This window comes from Mastigoproctus giganteus, chromosome 10, assembly GCF_048544385.1.
Source record: "Mastigoproctus giganteus isolate SK-2022 chromosome 10, ASM4854438v1, whole genome shotgun sequence".
In the NCBI taxonomy this organism is placed as follows: Eukaryota; Metazoa; Arthropoda; class Arachnida; order Uropygi; family Thelyphonidae; genus Mastigoproctus; species Mastigoproctus giganteus.
The window spans coordinates 42,041,597-42,061,752 of record NC_143584.1 but is presented as its reverse complement, the minus strand read 5'-3'; the positions used below and the strand labels follow the sequence as shown (position 1 = coordinate 42,061,752).

Genomic DNA, 20,156 nt, shown 5'->3' with positions numbered 1-20,156 from the left:
ATGGGCTCGAACCCCGGTCCACTCAAGGAAGGCGTGCTATGCACTCTCGCTCCTGACCACTTGGCTATGTCAAGCCTAATTAAATATTGCACAGATTGTTCATTTACCTACAAGAATACCAGATAATCCCAACCATACAGCCAACACGCTTGATTTTTTTCTCAAAAACAACCCTTCTAAGTACACTATCGAAGTGAGTGGTCCTTTAGGCACCTCGGATCACAACTTGGTGATTGTCTCTTCTCCAGTGGAGCCTTTATCTCATGGCTATTCCCAACCTCATATTGTTTGGCATTACAAGAATGCAAAATGGGATGACCTACAAGATTTCTTTTCTTCTTTTCCTTGGTCGAATTACTGTTTCAAAACTTCTGATATCAACATCTGCTCAGATCGTGTGAGTGAAATTATTCTTGTATGAATGGAATCCTTTATTCCACACTCCATTTTAAAATCTCATCCTTTATCTAAACCTTTGTTTTCCAATAAACATGGTAAGGCTGTTCAAGAGAAGACCGTTGCATATCGTAATTGCCTTGTTTCCAATTCTTCAGTTTTATTTTCTGCCTACACCAAAGCTCGCAACAATTGTAAAGCGCCGACCGGGCTAGCCGAGTGGGTAAAGTACCTGCACGGCAACCCAAAGGTCGCGGGTTCGATTCCCGCCTCGGGCTTGGATCAAAGTACTGCAAAAACCTTGGGAGGTGCAATATGGCCACAGAAGCCGATGCGCCAACAACTACCAAAAAAAAAAAAAAAATTGTAAAGCGGTCATTAATCAGTCCAAACTAGATTTTGAACAGATTAAGAGAATAAAACTTGCTTCTTGCCCTAATGGTAGCTGAGCATTCTGGTCTCTTGCCAAAGCTATTGGCCGCAACTTTAGCCCATCTCTACTCCCACCTCTGTCAAAACCAGATGGTTCTGTTGTCACTTCAGCTAAGGATAAAGCTGACCTGCTGGCATCCCATTTTTCTTCCAGCTCATGCATTAATGATCTTGGTAAAACACCTCCCACCATTCCCAACAAGCTCCATTCAATGCCTCCTGTGATTTTCTGTCAAAAGGATCTGACATCCTTTTGACAGAAGACCACAGAATCTCAATGCTAAGAAAGCTCCAGGTCCCGATGGTATTTCTCCACTTGTTCTCAAAACCTGTGCTCCTGAACTTACTCCTGTTCTTTGCCACCTTTTTTCACTTTCATATTCCAAAGCTATTTTTCCTTCTGCTTGGAAATTTGCTCATATCCAGCCAGTTCTTAAAAAGGGTGACAAGTCCCTCCTATCCAATTATCATCCCATTGCAATTACTTCTACTCTTTCTAAAGTAATGGAGAAATCATTAACTACCTAGAAAACTTCTGTCTGATCAACGATCGCCAGTATGGATTCCGTTAGTGTCAATCCACTGGTGATATTCTGGCTTTATGTAACCCATATATGGAAAAATTCAATGGAAACGTTTGGTGAAACAAAAGCAGTTGCTCTTGACATCTCAAAGGCTTTCGATCATGTTTGGCATAAAGGTCTTCTAAACAAGCTTCCATCTTATGGTTTGCCAACTGTTTTTTGTAATTGGTTATCCAGTTTTCTCTCTGATCGCTCACTGAGGGTGATGGTAGATGGCTCTCTGTCTTCTAGCTTCTCCACTAATGCTGGTGTCCCCCAAGGTTCAGTTCTTTCCCCCAATCTTTTCCTCTTGTATATTCTTCCATTGACTGGAAATCCTATCCATAGTTTTGCCAATGATAGCACATTGCATTCCACTTTCTATTTTGAAAAACCTTGCCCTGCTCAATCAGCTTCAACTTCTCGAATTTCCGCTACCAATTTCTTAAATGCCAATCTCCAGGTAATTCTCCAGTGGGGCAAAGACAACTTAGTTGATTTCAATCCTTCTAAAACTTAGTCTTGTCTTATATCTCGCAAAAAGGATTCTTCTGCTCCTATACTTATCTTTGGTGACACTCTGATTTCTAGGCAAAATGATATCTCTTTTGGGGATTACCCTAACTTCTAATCTCTCTTGGCACTAGCACATTGCAAATATTGCTTCCTCTGAATCTAAAAAACTTGGTTTTCTCTTTCGCTCTCGGCGTTACTTTTCTTGCAAACAGCTGTTCACTCTGTACAAATCGTAAATCCGCCCTGCCATGGAATATTGTTCCCAGATGTGGGAATAATATTCTGGGGTGGTGCCCCCAAAACCTCTCTCAAGCTTCTAGATTCCATTCAGAAGAGGGCAGTTAGGTTAATTAATGACTCCTCTCTAACAGAATCTCTCCACTTTCTGTCTCATAGACGTACTGTTTCTGCTGCATGCCTTTTCTGCAGATACTTTCATGGACACTGTTCTTCTGAATTGGCTTCTATAATTCCCGCTCTCTCTTTGAAAACAGTCCGAACATGTGCCGCCACCAGCCAACATCCATTTACTGTCCAACTTCAAACTCACAGAACCAACTTTTCATCTTCCTCATTTATTCATTCAACTGCCGTTTTCTGGAACAACCTTCCTTCACACGTATGTCCTGAAAATTGCAGTCTACAGAAGTTCAAGTCTAATGTCAACAAATATCTTCTTTCATCTTCTCAACCTCCAACCCAAGCACGGTACAAAGTTGTTGTTGTTGTTGTTATTTGGTTTTTAGGAGCATTAGCAACTAAGGCCATATTGCTCCGGGAATATGCGGTGGTCATTCCCTGATCTTTCCGCATCCTCCGTATTTGCTGGTGATGGGCTCAATCCCCGCTCTAATCAAGAAGCGTTTGCTACGCACTGCTGCTCCTTCCCACCTGGCTACATGGTACAAAGTACTATAGATTCTAATACCTCTCGTGTTTGGGGTTTTCATAAAAGAAAAAAAGAATTTTAAAAAAGAGCGTGTGCCCCAGCCAATCTAGAAATACTGATAGACGTTTCAATTTATGACAGGGAGAAATTTTGAAATTTCTGTTTATTGCCTGCCTCAAAACTTATTTTCATCTCTGTTAATTTTCTGCAGCCTTTTATACCAACACAAGTTCGCTGCATCCAAAGCTTTAAAACACTATAGTCATTCAGGGATATAGAGGGAAAATATATCTAAGTTTGATTTTGGTTTGTTTAACTCTCTCTCTCTCTCTCTCGCTCTCTCTTTTAATGGCCTCAAAGAGATCAAGTGAATCAGCTACTGTTAATAACACAAAGAAGGTGAAAAGCTTCACAGGAAATTAAATTGGACACTAAAAATACTGGAATAGTATATTTAATAGTATATTTCAGAATAGTATATTTTTACTACATTTAGTGGTCTTGAGAAAACTGTAAAATTAACAGTATCAAAAAATGTTATTATAAATAATGTAAATATTGCATAACATATGCAGTTCTGTAATTTTAAGGTAAATTTTTCTACGGTAAATTTTTAAGTTTTTCTAAGTAAGTTTTTCTAAGTTTTTAAGGTAAGTTCTGTAATTTTAAAGGTAAGCTTTTTCTTGAACATACACTGTATATGTTTTATTGCACAGTTTATGCATTTAAAGTTTTTATTAAAATATTTATTTTAATATAAACTTTTTTAAAAGTTTATATTTTATATATAATATATTATATATAAAGTTCATAAGTTTATATATATATATATATATATATATATATATATATATATATATATATATATGCGTATATAAAAAGCTCATGTCTAGTCGCTCATGTCTTGTCACTCATGTCTAGTTGCTAACCTCTATTGGCATCATTTTGAACTAAACTTAAATAAAAACCTAATACTTTACAGATACATAGATGATCTAATAGTGATAAAAACCCAACTTTCTTATAGATGCAGGTAACCACTACCCTCCAGATTTATAGATAGAATGTACGAATAAGTATAGTACAAAAAAAAAGCTTCCTATCTAGATATAGAAATCTGCATAGATGATAAAACACAAAGAATTCAGATTTAAATCAATAAACCTTACACACTGGCTTTCTAAAATTTCAAAGAGAATACATAAAAATATCATAGTTTCTCAAAGCATTAGACTGATTAAAATATGCAATAATGATAATAATATCATAGAAACACTTATAGAATTTAGGTAAACTGATTGATAAGGGGAGGTACCCATAGACTACAGGGGAGGTACCCATAGACTGGAGATGTACAAATGTAACCCCAATTCACAAAGGAGGATCAAAGGCTGACACAAGTAATTATAGACCTGTTAGTTTAACTTCTGTTCCAGGTAAATTAATGGAGGCACTGGTTAAAGAAGCACTGCAGGATCATCTAGACAAGAATTCAGTTATAGCTCAGACGCAGCATAGTTTTGTTAAGGGCAGGTCTTGCCTGACCAATTTGATTGGATACTATGATGTAGTCACAAAAGAACTGGATGCAGGGAATAACTTTGATATTATATATTTGGATCTTAGAAAGGCTTTTGATACTGTTGCACATGGAAGACTGCTGCACAAATTGGAGCAGTGTGGCATTGGAGGCAAATTGCTGCTATGGATAAGGGGATGGTTGAGTGGCAGAAGACAGAGAGTGGTAATCAATGGACACTGCTCAACGTGGACTAATGTTATTAGTGGAGTTCCTCAGGGTTCAGTGTTGGGTCCGTTGTTGTTTTCGGTGTTTATGAATGATATTGATGATGGGATATCAAGTTTAATGTCCAAGTTTGCAGATGATACAAAGGTTGGCAGGGTTGTTAAGGACACTACTGACGCTATGCTGCTGCAACAGGATCTGGAAAGGTTGAACAGATGGGCTGAGAGGTGGCAAATGAAGTTTAACATTGACAAATGTAAAGTACTACATATGGGAAACAGTAACCCCAGAGCAACGTATCAACTCTGCGGTACTACACTGACAGTGGTGGAGAATGAAAAGGACCTGGGGGTAATTGTGCAGGCAGATATGAAGTTCTCTGAGCAGTGCAGACGAGCTGCAAGAGTAGCTCATGGTGTCTTGTCAATGATATACAGGAATTTTTCTAGCAGGGATAAGGAGGTGATTATTCCCTTGTATAAGGCAATGGTTAGGCCACATCTTGAGTACTGTATACAGGTCTGGAGGCCTCATTTCAAGAGCTGCTGGAACGGATACAGAGAAGGGCAACAAGATTAGTGAATGGAACAAAGGGTTGCTCTTACGAAGAAAGGCTTAAGTTTTGCAAATTACAGAGTCTGGAGACTAGGCACCGGCGAGGTGATCTAATAGAGGTGTATAAGGCTTGAATGGTTTGAGCATGCTCAATGCCAATGGGATTCTTCATCTTGCTCAGAATAATCACCTCAGAGTGCATAAATTCAAATTGAGGAAGGACGGATGTCGAATAGATGTGCAGAAATTTGCCTTTGGCCAGCGGGTGGTTGGTTGGTGGAACCGACTTCCATCACTTGTTGTTGAAGTTGATAGCCTAAACAAATTTAAAGCTCAACTGGACAGGTATTTTGAACGAACGGAGGGGTGAAATGGAAGTGGTGTGTGGTTTTTTTTTTTTTTTGGCTGATGCTGAATAAGCTTGCTTTCTTGCATCATATGCCTCTACTAATGCTAATGCTAATGAAGGATTTCCAGCTAATTTTATCACTATAAACCTTCATAAAGCCATTTTTATTGCTATAAATAAATGGCACAATAATATAAACCCAAATTACATCATAGCAAAAGTATTTTCTATATAAGTAACGTAAGTAACTCAATTTTAATGTAAGCCTCCATCAGTTCATAAGTTTTTCTATTACAATTAAAAACATTCCTTTTCATATTAGTCATTTTGAGGACTTATACATATGTATATAGGAGGCACTGCCTTTTGAGCATATAACATATAACTTACGCTCATTGAAAAAGTTGTACCTGTATTTGTTCTTAAGATAGTAATCAATTTCATCTTTTAAAGGGTATTTTTATTTCTATATTGTAAAATATTTTAAAAGTTTTTTATTCCAATTGTTTTTGTTAATTTGCATATTAAAAAAATTGAGAGTCATTTATTCATTTTCATAGGATTTTCTCTGAACAAATTTCAAATTCTGCAGTATACAATTCAACTATAATTTTAGATTATTAGTTAGTTCAAAAAGCTTTTCCAAAAAAATCAGAGAGTGCTGCTGTTTTTGGTTAAAATTATTTATTTAATTTATTTAGCTGTCCTTTAGTCTTCAGAAATGAGAGGGTGCTGTTGTCACTAATTGTTTGGTATAAAGTAACATGTGCTCAACATTTTCATTCTTTTACTTAGAACAGTTGAATGTGGTAAGTAAGCAGTTTTTTCCTATTTATTTATTGATAAAATTGGTTATTCTAAATTATCTATTCTTAATTATCTGTTCAGCATATAACATATGCTATTTGGTAATAATGGGTTTATTTAAATGATCTGTAAAGATTGGCTATAATTTATTATAAAATCAGTTAGTATTTGGAATTAGCCATTCCTGTATTTCCTTATTATTCCATATTATTCTTTATTTCATCATTATCTTTATCTATTAAACACCAACTAGTGTCCTCTTGTAGACATACCAGGATCCCTTAATAAAAGGTCGGGCAGTTACGCTAAGTACAATTACATAAAGCTGTTTTCTTTACTTTTCACCTTTTACTATCTAACCCTAATTTTTCATACTTCAAGATCTATTAGAGCAATTCAAGGGAAATTGAGGTACTATTACTATACTTATCCCTACTTCCTTTCTCCCTATGTCAACAGTAGCTTTCTTTTGCATAAATATAAAGCAAATTGAAAATTATGGTTGGTCCTCTATTTTCTATATATTCATTTCGAAGTTATCTGTTGGGCTAGCTGTTATCTTGCCTGTTTGCTGCTAAATTTAAATTATAACCAAATTAGCCTTAAATGTTTTGCTGCACATGTAATATTGTTATACAGGAGAAATGGTGTCTTAAAATCAGCCAGAAATACTGGTTGTCAAACAGTTAAAATTATTTATATTATATCCAATTGATAAATCTCATGGATTTATCTTGGTGCTCCATTTTCACAACCCCAAATAAAAGTGCAAAGCAGGGTATTGTACAAATTAAAAAGAATATAAACATTAAAATTAAAGCTAACAAAATTCTGATAAAAACTGATAAAAATAAATTACTAAAAGCAATAAACATATATAAAAAACAGCTTTCAAAATAAACATGATGCTTCTTTATATGCTCTCTTTGTCACTGCAGTTTCCCCGCAGTGATAAAGAGGGTATATCATGTATAACTGCACAATCTACATGGATTACAGACCCAGATTCTTCTTAAACCTGATATTCAAATCAGCAATGAACATCTCTTTGTTCTAGAGGAAAACCATTACTATGCCTTCACAACCTTTGCTCAAGCAGTTCTTTAGAGACTGAGGAGGATTCTTACTGCAGAAGCATCGTAATTAGACATATCACCCAGCTCTATGGACATTGTCATCTACAATGACACTGGACCCTTCAGTGTGCAATTTTTCCACCACAGAACAATCCATCTTACAGTGATCTCAGAGGAACATATTTCCCCTGTGATTTTTTTTTATGGCCAGGGAAGAACATTTTTCTCTGTCATTCACCCACCACCTTTTCTTCCCTCATTTCGTCCCAAGAATTCTTGACCATTTCTTATGCACTTTTTTTCTTTCTTTTTTTTTTTTTTTTTTTTTTTTTTTTTGGGCCCTGCCTGGGAAACTGAGGTGACTAGACTAACTAAGGGTCAGTGGTTATCCACAGGCCCCTAGGCTAAGATGCCAGAAAAACACACAAATGAACATGCACGCATGCATGCACACACACACAATCTAGCTATACAAAGAACTGTATTGCAGCACAAATACATATGGTGAAGTTGTGGGAAGCCACTGGTGCTGCTTGAACCTCAACACAATGCTTAGTATATATCCCCACTATTTCTAAACATATTGCCAATATGCTGCATGACTACCACATTTAGGTGTGCCCTGGTAGGTAGCTTCAATCAATTGCAATTGATTGGTAGCAATTGACCCAAGCATTATCATTTTTTCAGAGTGGTCTTACTTACCACAAAAAACACCCATATCATGGGATGGTATACTGGTAAATCTTGGGGAGGATGGGAATCTATGAATGAGTAAGGGGATTTAGTACTGTGAATTTTGTTTCTTGCAAACACTTTTGATGTCAGTAGCACAATCAACCTTACCCTGTAACTTTAAAGTGGTACATTGTGCCTATAATTTCCAATTATGCTTGAGGTCCCCCCTAACTTTATATCAGATCCCAATATTAATCACATGGGGGGAGAATGAATCTATATATGACCCGACATCCTATTTTTAACAAGCTGTCCTGTTTATGAGTGAAGTGGCCCATTGTCCAAACAAAAATGAAATGAGATACCAAAGAGTCCATTCCCCCCCTTTTTTTTTTTGTACAGCCATTTTGTTCAGAAGTTATATAAAATTTAGGTTGCACACACATTTCATAAGTTTTAATTTTATGTTAATTAAGGTGTCTGGTAAACAAAAACAACTGCTTGGTGAAGTTGCAATTATTATACCTTTACATCCATTTGGTTTTATAATGTAAGCTATATTGTATGGATAATATTTCAGTTTAAAATGTTTAAACAAAAATCTGCATCCCAAAAGACACGAATATGTCATACAAAAGAAAGCTAGTTTAGCAGGTGGGTCACATTTTTTTTTACTTATTTATTTTTTTTAAATCTGATCTCCCTAGTACACCTATTAAGGAGGCCACAATTTTACATGATACCCACCAGAGCTTTTTATACTGTAACTAAAGTACATGATTTTATGCCTCCAAAAATGACTAATTTTTTGGCATCATCCAAAACACAGTTTGTCCCATGATGAATTATGTTTATTTAAGCTTTTATATGATGCAGAACTTATTCTGAGTTAATAAAGAAGTACAATGTTTTGATTTTATGATTATAAAATTACTTTGTATTTTATAACTATTAAAAATTTGTTTGCTATTGTAATAACTATTATGTGATACGTTTCCAGATGCACAAATCCTCCAGTAAAAAAATAATAATAATTTAAAATAAAAATAAATGCTTTAACAAAATAATAGACAAAAAATAAGTAAAGAATTACACAACTTACTTTAATGCCAAGCACTTCACCAAGATTCGATGTCCTAAATGTTCCTTTGGTAATGGTGCAGGTAGCCTTCTTTCAATTACTTCTTCCTTATAAATAAAAAAAAAAAAATATATATATATATATATATATATATATATATATGGTGTGGCTATTAAATAATAAGACTGTTGCAATAAAATAAAAGTAATCATATATTTTGTACCTTAACAAGTTACCCCTTCAAAATAAATGCCTTGGGCTTGCACACTGTTCCATACATTTCTTCCAAGCACAGAAACATATCTGGAAGTCATCTTCTGTAAACCCTTTTAAAACTTTAGCTGTTTTTGATGAATGTCATCAATGGACTGAAAATTAGTTCTCTTAAGTACACTTTTCAGTTTAGGGAAGAGAAAAAATCACAAGGGGCTAGGTCTAGCAAGTAGGGTGCACCTTAGCACACATGGATTTGTTTTTTGGTGAAACTGGTGAACAGTGAACATTGTGCGTTGGAGCAATGTCTTGATGGAGCATCCAGCCATGATCATGCTTAAATTTTCAATTTGTCTGTTTTTTTGTTTATACATATAAGGTAAATTTATAACTATAAGGTATACTGTTGAGTTCTCATGCAAACTGCATGAATACTAGACAGCTTGGTTATTCATTGTCTTCCACATACTCTCTGCCTTCTAAAATTCTTTTATGCCATTTTAACAAGCAAGCTATGACATAGTATCTTCCCTACAAACTCAACATAACAACTCATAAGTTTCAGTTGGTGTTTTCTTTAGGTTTGTTAAAAATATTAAGTTAATTCATTGTTTGATTCTCTTGTCTGTCATTTTTCCAGAAAACTGCAAAAAAACAAGGTAATGAACACTTGCCTCACTGCAAAGTGAATGAACATGTTGGAATGTGACTTGGCAGACAACTAGGGAAATGTTCAAGGTCAGTTGCTATACCTTTGTTTCATAGGTGGTGCTTGGCATTTTGTGGCGGTGCATGCAGTCTCGTTATTTAAGAGCCACACCTTGTATCTAAACAATCATATTTTAGATGTTCAGAAATTAAATGAAAATGTGTTCAGGTAGGTAAATATAATAAAATCGTAATGAAATTAGCAATAGCTTCCATTTAGTATGCGATTATTGCAGTTCAGTGGGGTAAAGGTTGTAGGATTCAGCACACTGAGACACCAGTGCACTTGCTTCAGTGTAAGGAATAAGGAACCATGAGTTGGGAATTGCCAAAAACTCTTTTTAGCATTTAATTACTGCCTTATATTAAAATAATGACTATATGCAAATTATACTGGAACATATAAATATTTGACACTCCAACCAGTACTAAGCAGACATAATGCAGAGGGGATGTTCATATGAGTTTTATAGATTGTGCTAACTGATATGGAATATAATATAATATAAATTAACAGAATAATAGTGCAATAAAATAAAATAAAATAACATAAAAACTAAAATAGATAAAATAATGAAAATAAAAAAATAAATGAAAAATAAAAATACAATAAAAGTCACAAACCATAGCACACACCATCTTTCAAGAAGTATGGCCATAATTTATGGGCAAAGTATTTCAATGACTAGGCAATTCAGTTTTATTGCTCGAATGGTAATTTAGGATAAGTTCATTTCATATATCAGTTTTAATATATCAGTAAAATTGAATTGAACAGCAGTGGCTTTGATATACTTAGTCAACACTGAATGAAAAAAGGACATGCTCATATCTATTTAGACAAGCCATGTGCCAGAAGTAAGTAACACAGTTGGTTTTTTGCCTGCATGTGGCTGGCTGGTCCAAATAGTTAGAAATATATCTATTTTTAATTCAATGTTAAAAAAGTATTGCAGCAACTGCTATTCATTTCAGTTTTACTAAAATAGTTTTATCAAAATTAACAAGCTAAATTACCATTCAATCCATAAAACTGAATTGTCTGGCCATGAAAATACATTGCCCATAAATCGTGACCATGGTGTAGCTTTTTGGAAAGATAGTATCATATTATGGTTTATCATGATTTTGCTGTAATTTTATTTTTATTTAATTTTGTTTTTTATTTTTTATTTAAATTTTTATTTTGATTAATTTTATCTATTTTAGTTTTTATGCTATGTTATTTTATTTTATTATTATTCCATTATTTTATGTAGTAGTAGAAGCATGTGATGCAAGAAAGCAAGAGTATGAGCTTATGTTGCATCAGCCAAAAAAAAGCAATTTCACACATCCATTCCCTCTAAAAGTTTGTCGAGTTCCTCCTTGAATTTATTTAAGCTATCAACTTCCACAACAACAACAGATGGAAGTTTGTTCCATCAATCAACTACCCGCTGGCTAAAGGCAAATTTCCACAAATTTTATATTCTTTCATTCCACATCAGATAGTACAATCTATAAAATTTATAATATATATTAAATATAAATAAGTAAATAAAGAACAGTTTTTATGAAACCTTGATTGGAAAAATGTGAAAACCATGATGAAATAGCATATGCCCTTTTTGCCAGCTATAGAGATGTCAGGACAAGAACCTACTGGGTAAGTCAAGGCTGCATTCAGACAGCTCTTTTCCAACATCTCTGTAGTTGGCAAAATTAATAATTTGATATTTTGCTCAGAAAACAATGGGAAATATATTCTTCTTCTTCCCCATTTTTAGCAATTATTTATCTTTTATCCTTTCTTTTCCTATTGCTTTGGATTCTTACACAAACTAGCATATAGTTATCCATTAATATATGTGTTATTTAACTTAAGTTAAGTCACTTTAGTAGCCTCAAAAATAATCATTCTTTTTGTTCTAAATTATTCTCAGCCCTTGCCTTCCTTTTTATCTCTAAAATACTTTATATATAACAGTCACTATATTTTGTCTTATTTTACTACCATGTTACAGTTAATAGAATGATCATTAGTTTCTCTGTTAATAATGTGGTGTGCATGTGTGTGTGTGTGTGTTTAAAGTACAAATGAAAACTGAACATAAGTTTTAATATACAAATAAGCAAATTAGAACTTTAATGGTTCTAATTTGCTTTGATTAAATTTTAGTTCACTACGTGATTGCTCCTATAAAGACAAAAATGCTAAGTAAGGAAGAAAAATATCTTTTCAGCTGCTCCTTGCACCAAACAAAGGTGTTAAGCAGATTGCAGTCAACAAAACAGGTTGACCACATCCTTAAATTCTTTTCCTTGCACAAAACAGTGAGTTATCCACAGTAATGATGACTCTAATAACAATATGCTGCTAAGGAGATACTGCCAAGCCTTAGCAGTAGCAGAACCTCCAAGCAAGATTCAGATAATAAATAAATTGTCCAACTACTCTGATCTTGGGGAAGACCAATTTTCAATTTTTTTTAAATGCACTGATATTTTGTAGCCTTGATCAACAGAATGTTCACAGAAATTTCAGCACCCTCTTTGCCCAAGAGTCATTTCCCTGCATAAAATAAACATGGTGGTCAATCCTTTGGGTTGACCATCACATTCTTTTTAAGCAATCTTACTCTCTTAGATTTGGCTTAAATTACTAGAAGAACATATTTATCTATTTTGCTACTTATCATCCAACATCTTCAGTGAAAGAACAATAGATAATGGAATGAAAATACAATCTACTATTGCATGCTTAGATTCCCTAATTCTTAATATCATTCACTATGGGAATCAGGAGATGAACATTCACATGCCTCTCTACACTAACAATTCCTTCTAATTTTGGATCCTTTGTTAACATTCATTAACTTCATTCTATCAAAGAGAGTACTTCATTTCAAATTTGAGGATCAATTAAACACTCCAAGATAGGGATCTCCCAACTTTTATGCTTTTTTTTTTTTTAAATATATATTAAATATAAATAAGTAAAAAAAGAACAGTTTATATGAAATCTTGAGAGGAAAAATGTGAAAACCTTGATGAAACAGCACGTGCCCTTTTTGGCAGCTATAGAGATGTCAGGACAAGGGCATTCCTTTCGAATGCCAATGATATCCTCCACATGTGGCTTATACCTTTAAACTGGAAATCCATGTCGGTACTAGCCAAACAGGCATTAAAATTTACTTCCGCCATCTCAAACATTAATATGTATCTTACCTTCTTTGACCTAAAAACTGAATTCAGCTAAAACCTAACACATCAATGTCAGGACCTCCTCTTCTGGGCAAGTTCTTGTCCAAGGCCAACCTGTAAGAGCAGTCTCAGAATTTAAGTTTCTTGGAATAATATTAGACTTGAAACATGCTTTCAAAACCTGAATGGAGCATCTTTGGAAAAAAAATAAATAAATAAGCTTCTGGCTAGCAATGTCAGACCTAGCAAAAATTAAAAATATGAAGATTATTTTAAAATATATATATATTTTAAAACCTAATTCTACCTCATCTTGTGGAGGATATAACAAGAATAACACATCCTGTCGATTCTCTTGCCTTCTGGCATCATTTAATCTGTCTACTTCTTCGGTTGGTGCATGATCCAAAAGTGATGGTATTAGGGGATCTGCTTGTGAGTTGCGCAGGTCAAATACACTGCTTGCCCAGCTCCCTCGAGGTGTTTCACCAAAATGAATTGATTGCCGATTGGATGGCGGTGCTGAAGAATCCTATTCACAAAATTATTTATACATTAGGAATTTAATTTTTATCACAGAAACATAAATTTAGTTAAAACTGTCAGAACTAATGTTTCAAATACAATCTTAAAATTACAACTTAAATCTTAAAATTAACATACATGAAATTTTACTATGTCATAGAATTTTAATATATAACAGTGAGAAATAATTTGCACAATTCAATTCTTGAAGTAAATTTCAAGAATTAAATTGTGGCAATTAAATTCAATTTTGTAAAACCAATGGTAACATTGGCCATATTGCTCCGGGGATATGCGGTGGTCATTCCCTGACCTTTCCACATCCTCTGTATTTGCTGGTCACGGGCTAATCAAGAAGCGTGTGCTACGCACTGCTGCTCCTGCCCACCTGGCTACGGAGGCGCCAACTATTTAAAGCTACGTTAACAGGCCTAAAGGAAGAAATGGTGGATTTCCAAAATACAGCCATAAATAGTTTTAAGTGTCTGGCATTGAGGCGGTTCAATTGCTTTAAATTGTATCATTCTGATAATAAATTACTTAATCTACTACATGATATAATAGTGTAGTGTCTATCAATTCATTATGATAAAAATCAACAATGACAAAGACCCCCCCTTCCAAATAATCAATAGCCAAATCTATTTTACATTATTAAAACAGTCTTGAATACACACCTGCTCATGAAACTGCCTTGTGTCTTGCATTATTATAGACAAATCATATGTCATTTAAAAAGTTGCAACCAGGAAGAGTGTATGATACTAACCAAATATAATTTTGTATTTAAAAATGATTTTAATGATTAATTTTTAAATATAAACTTATATAATTGATGTGTTTGTGCAAATGACTAACTGACATTTGTACTAGCAGTATAATGGATAAAAACATTACATGTGTTTTTATTACTATGGGTACACAAATCCAGTCAACTGTTTCATTCCTCCTACCCAAATTATTACTTGATTCTTCTAACAGAACACATTTTCATTTAGGTCACTCATTTATGTCACAAAGATATAAATGAGAAATATAAATAAAAAAGTTTGTCCCCGTTGAAATAATTTATTAATTAAAAAAATAACTTTATTTCTGAACTTTATATAACTCATATTTTTGATTTGATGATAAAATATTTTTGAAAATTTGACTTTACTGAAACACAAGAAAGGCACCTGGGGTGGATGGGATCTATCCAGTTATATTAAAGGATGTAGCAAAGGAAGTAAGCAGATCCTTAGCCATAATTATGAGAGCTTCCTTGGACTCAGGGGAGGTACCCATAGACTGGAGATGTGCAAATGTGACCCCAGTTCACAAAGGAGGATCAAAGGCTGACATAAGTAATTATAGACCTGTGAGTTTAAGTTCTGTTCCAGGAAAATTAATGGAGGCGGTGGTAAAAAAGCACTGCAGGATCATCTAGACAAGACTTCAGTTATAGCTCGGACACAGCATGGTTTTGTTAAGGGGAAGTCTTGCCTGACCAATTTGATTGGATACTATAATGCAGTCACAAAAGAACTGGATGCAGGGAATAACTTTGATATTATATACTTGGATCTTAGAAAGGCTTTTGATACTGTTGCACATGGAAGACTGCTGCACAAGTTGGAACAGTGTGGCATTGGAGGCAAATTGCTGCTATGGATAAAGGGGTGGTTGAGGGGGAGAAGACAGAGAGTGGTAATCAATGGAATCTGCTCATCGTGGACTAATGTTATTAGTGGAGTCCCTCAGGGTTCAGTGTTGGGTCCATTATTGTTTTCTGTATTTATAAATAATATCGATGATGGTATATCAAGCTTAATGCCCAAGTTTGTAGTCGATACAAAGGTTGGCAGGGTTGTTAAAGACACTACTGAAACTATGCTGCTGCAACAGGATCAGGACAGGTTGAGCAGATGGGTTGAGAGGTGGCAAATGAAGTTTAACATTGACAAATGTAAAGTACTACATATGGGAAACAGCAACCCCAGAGCAACGTATCAACTCTGTGGTACTACACTGACAGTGGTAGAGAATGAAAAGGAGCTAGGCGTAATTGTGCAGGCAGATATGAAGTTCTCTGAGCAGTGCAGACTGGCTGCAAGAGTAGCTCATGGTGTCTTGTCAATAATATACAGGAATTTTTCTAGCAGGGATAAGGAGGTGATTATTCCCTTGTATAAGGCAATGGTCAGGCCATACCTTCAGTACTGTATACAGGTCTGGAGGCCTCGTTTCAAGAAGGATGTAGAGTTGCAGGAACGAGTACAGAGAAGGGCAACAAGATTAGTGAATAGAACAAAGGGTTGCTCTTACGCAGAAAGGCTTAAGTTTTGGAAATTACAGTGTCTGGAGACTAGGCACCGGTGAGGTGATCTTATTGAGGTGTATAAAGCCTTGAATGGTTTGAGCATGCTCAATGCAATGGGATTCTGTCTCTTGCTCAGAATAGAGAGGGCATAAATTCAAATTGAGGAAAGACAGATGTAGGACAGATGTGCGGAAATTTGCCTTTAGCCAGCGGGTAGTTGGTTGGTGGAACAGACTTCCATTCCTTGTTGTGGAAGTTGATAGCCTAAATAAATTTAAGACTCAGCTGGACAGGTATTTCGAACGAACGGAGGGGTGAAATGGAAGGTTTTTTTTTGGCTGATGTTGCATAAGCTTGCTTTCTTGCATCATATGCCTCTACTAATGCTAATGCTAATATCTGCCTCTGATGTTTTGACCAACACCTCAAATTCATCAAATTTATTTACCAAACTCCTAGCATTGGTGTGCATGCAAGTATACATGCATCTGTTCCTATTCTTAGCTACCCTAACACAGCTCATGTATTTACTTATTCCGCAATGACTCCCAGCAGTCTATGGAATCTTGCACCTTGTTTTCCAAGCTGCTGCTCATTCCAATAGAAGCAGTGCAAGAATCACTTTCACCTCTGTCAGAGGCTACTGTTAATCTATTAGTCTGGGATAGCCCTCAAGGCCAGCAGTTTTCTGACCCACCTAATACTTCCACCTAATACTGCCTCGATAGCATCAGCAAATATTCTATTTAAGTGTATCCCATCAAATATTCTATTTAAATGTATCCCATCCCTGTAGAAGCAGTCTCTCCTGTTAACCAGCACTGACCAAGCTGAGAAAAATTCTACCCCTTGAGCCTTACATAATCTCTCCAGGGCCGAATTGATCGACAAGGCTCTCATCATATACTCCCTCCTATAGTGTCTTGCCAGAATTGCAGACACTTTCAAATTTAACCCTAACTCACGGCTTTTTTCAACATTGACTTCCTTCCATATTAAATGCTTTCCACTAAATTCTTCCTGTGGTCATGTACTTGTTGTATGTTAACCTTTCTTTAAATTATCTACTTGTGCATGAAATTTCAGGGGGGGGGTTGACATGATGATGAAGCTTTCCTTGTTAAGACAAATTATACAAATGGTCTAAAATATGACAATTAAGTTTTAATTCTAGTATATGCAAGGATTATGCACCTGTTTCATAGTAATTCCAAGTTCTATTATCCAATTTGAAGAGCACACTCAAAACTGTTAAAGATGAAAAAGAACCTGTGGGTTATAGCATCATAGCATGATATGAAGTTCTTTCAATAGTAGATTAAGCCTGTTAAGGATAGAACATGGGTAGTGTCAATGTTATATAGAGATTTTTTCAGGAAATAAAGAGATAATTATTCCACAGTAGAAATAAAAGTCAAACTACATCTATATTGTATACGGTTCTGGAAATCAAATATACCTTGTTGTGCTCTCAAAATATGCATATAACAATAATCAGTTGACTGAAAAGATGAAAAGCACACAGTGACAATGGAAGTAGGACCAATGTGATCATGCCTGAAGCCAAAACTAACAGTGCAAAGACAGTGAGTTTTACAATTAGCCAAGAGTAGGATATTTTTTAATCCCTATGGATTTCATAAAACTTGAGAGAGAGAGAGAGAGATTTGTTATTTGTTATTTGGTTTTTTTTCAGGAGCATTAGCAACTAAGGCCATATTGCTCCGGGATATGCGGTGGTCATTCCGCATCCTCCGTATTTGGTGGTGACGGGCTCGAACCCCGGTCTAATCAAGAAGCGTGTGCTACGCACTGCTGCTCCTTCCCACCTGGCTACGGAGGCGCCTAAGAGAGAGAGAGAGAGAAAGGAGGGACACCTAGGCCCCATACATGGCAATATAGTAAGACTTGCACAAAAATCAAAAGAATTTTTGAGTTTAAAATTTGCAAAAATCTAAAGCCACCAGCCCTTTTCCATAGCGAACAAAGCAACAGCAGGATGCCCAGGCTTTCATCATTAAAGGTTAGTGCCAAATACTTTTAATAAAAATATCTCTTTAGTGTGTTACATTCATTACCAGCCAAGATCTGTTTTAATGATTAAAGTTTAAAAACTTAATGTAGTACTATATTTATTATAAATTTATTGCAAGAAGAAATGCCTCACAAAGTGCATGCTAGAATATACCACCATAATAGTGGATGACTTTACTTTTTATAACTGAATCTCAATTATTGGTTGCTTCAACCACCACCCATCCTCTCTTCTCCAAAAGGTGCTACACTCTCTCTCTCTCCCCCCCCCCCCCATGGCCATTCTCAGCTTCATGTCATTTTAAACTTTGTTTTGGTTGGAATACAGCTTTAAATCTTCTGATCCCAATGACTGCTCAGATTGTCAGGAAAATTATTGCAGTAAAGACGAAATTCTCTATCCCTCATCCATCCTATTGTAAAAGTGGCTTATATCCAAATCTCCAGCTTCATTTCCTGCCCACAGTAAAGCACACAACAGAGCAGGAAACTTGCTTGCTAACCAAATGATAGTCAAGTCTTCTGGTCTCTGGCCAAAGCTATTAGCTGCAACTTATGTCCACTCATATTTCAACCTCTGTTACAAGCTGATGGTTCTGTTGCATCCTCATTTAAAGGTAAAAATGATTTATTAGAATCTTACTTTTCCTCCAACTCATGTATTAATAATGTTGGTAAAGCACTTCCTTCCATATTAAATGCTTTCCACTAAATTCCTCCTGTGGTCATTCGACATAAGGACATTAGAAGAATCTGAACAACCTTCAAGCCAAGACGTCTCCGGGACATGATGCTGTTTTATGTTGCCTTTTTAGGCAACATAAAACAGTATCAACATAAAAGAGTTTGCTGCTGTTTTATGTTGCCTTTTTACACTCTCTCATCCACTTCTGTTTTTCCTTCTGCATGTAAATTTTCTCATATCCAGCTAATTCCTAAAAAGAATGACAAATCCTTCCTTTTCAATTATCATCCCATTACTCTTACTCAACTCTTTCCAAAATAATAGAGAAATCCATCAACTGCCAAATCTTACACTATCTTGAAACTTTACATCTTCCTGATGACTGCTAATAGAGATTTCATCAGTGTCAATCCATTTGTGTTAGCTTGGCTTACGTTATGCATATGCCCTTCCTCAAATAATTATTAGTTCAAAAAGGTGTTTGAACTGATTTTTCAGAGCAGTGGAATTACAGATGCCACTTCAGAAGAACAGCCCATGGAGGTATCAATAAAAAAAGCATATAGTAGAAACCGAATGTCTATGAGACAGACAGTAGAGAGACTTCATAAGAGAGATTATTAATTAACCTGACTGCCCTCTTTTAAACAATAAAATAAAGAGCATCCAAAACTTCTATCTCAAACTCTTAGACATTACTCAAAATAGGGCAGTCAGGTTAATTAATAATCTGTTTCTTATGAAGTCTCTCTAATCTCTGTCTCAGAAATTCAGTTTCTACTGTATACCTTTCTACTGATACATCCATGGGCACTGTTCTTCTGAAGTGGCATATGTAATTCCACTGCTCTGTGAAAAACCAGTCCAAACATGTTCCTGAACTAATAGTCATCTGTTTGCTGTCCAACTCCAAACTTACAAAACTGATTTCCTCTCACTCATTTATCCCTTCTATTTCTGTTCTTTGGCACAACCTTCCGTCACATATACTTTTCAAACATCGATCTACAGCAATTTAAGTCTAAGATCAACAAATATCTTCTGTCTTCTTAACCTTCAAACATACATGATACTAAAGTACTGTAGATTCTTATACCTTTCATGTCTGGGGTTAATAAAAAAAAAAAAAAAAATGCATGAGTATGCCAGAATGAATTTTACTTCTCCATCCTTTGATGTCAATGGTTATTAAATCTTCTACAAAGCATATTTTACAGATGTCATAGAAGCTAATTGATAATGTTATGAGCTAGGAACTGAAATCACAACTGTCCACATGACTTTAGTTCCTTTTTAAATAGTTTACAGTTTGACAGCATCACCAATGGTAAATGGAGAGCCAACCATACAAAATGTTGGGACAGAATGAAATGTTTATGGCATTAAATGGACTAAGATAAATGCTTATGGC

General features: G+C 35.2%; 1 protein-coding gene across 1 annotated transcript in view; it reads right to left on the bottom strand.

Annotated features, from left to right (window-relative positions):
* The window catches only part of Zir (dedicator of cytokinesis), an 869,757-nt gene that overhangs the window by 793,828 nt on the left and 55,773 nt on the right, over nucleotides 1-20,156 (bottom strand). The window contains 2 exon segments of the mRNA XM_090382918.1: nucleotides 9,111-9,196; nucleotides 13,507-13,731. Coding sequence (XP_090239044.1) covers nucleotides 9,111-9,196; nucleotides 13,507-13,731 — 311 coding nt within the window.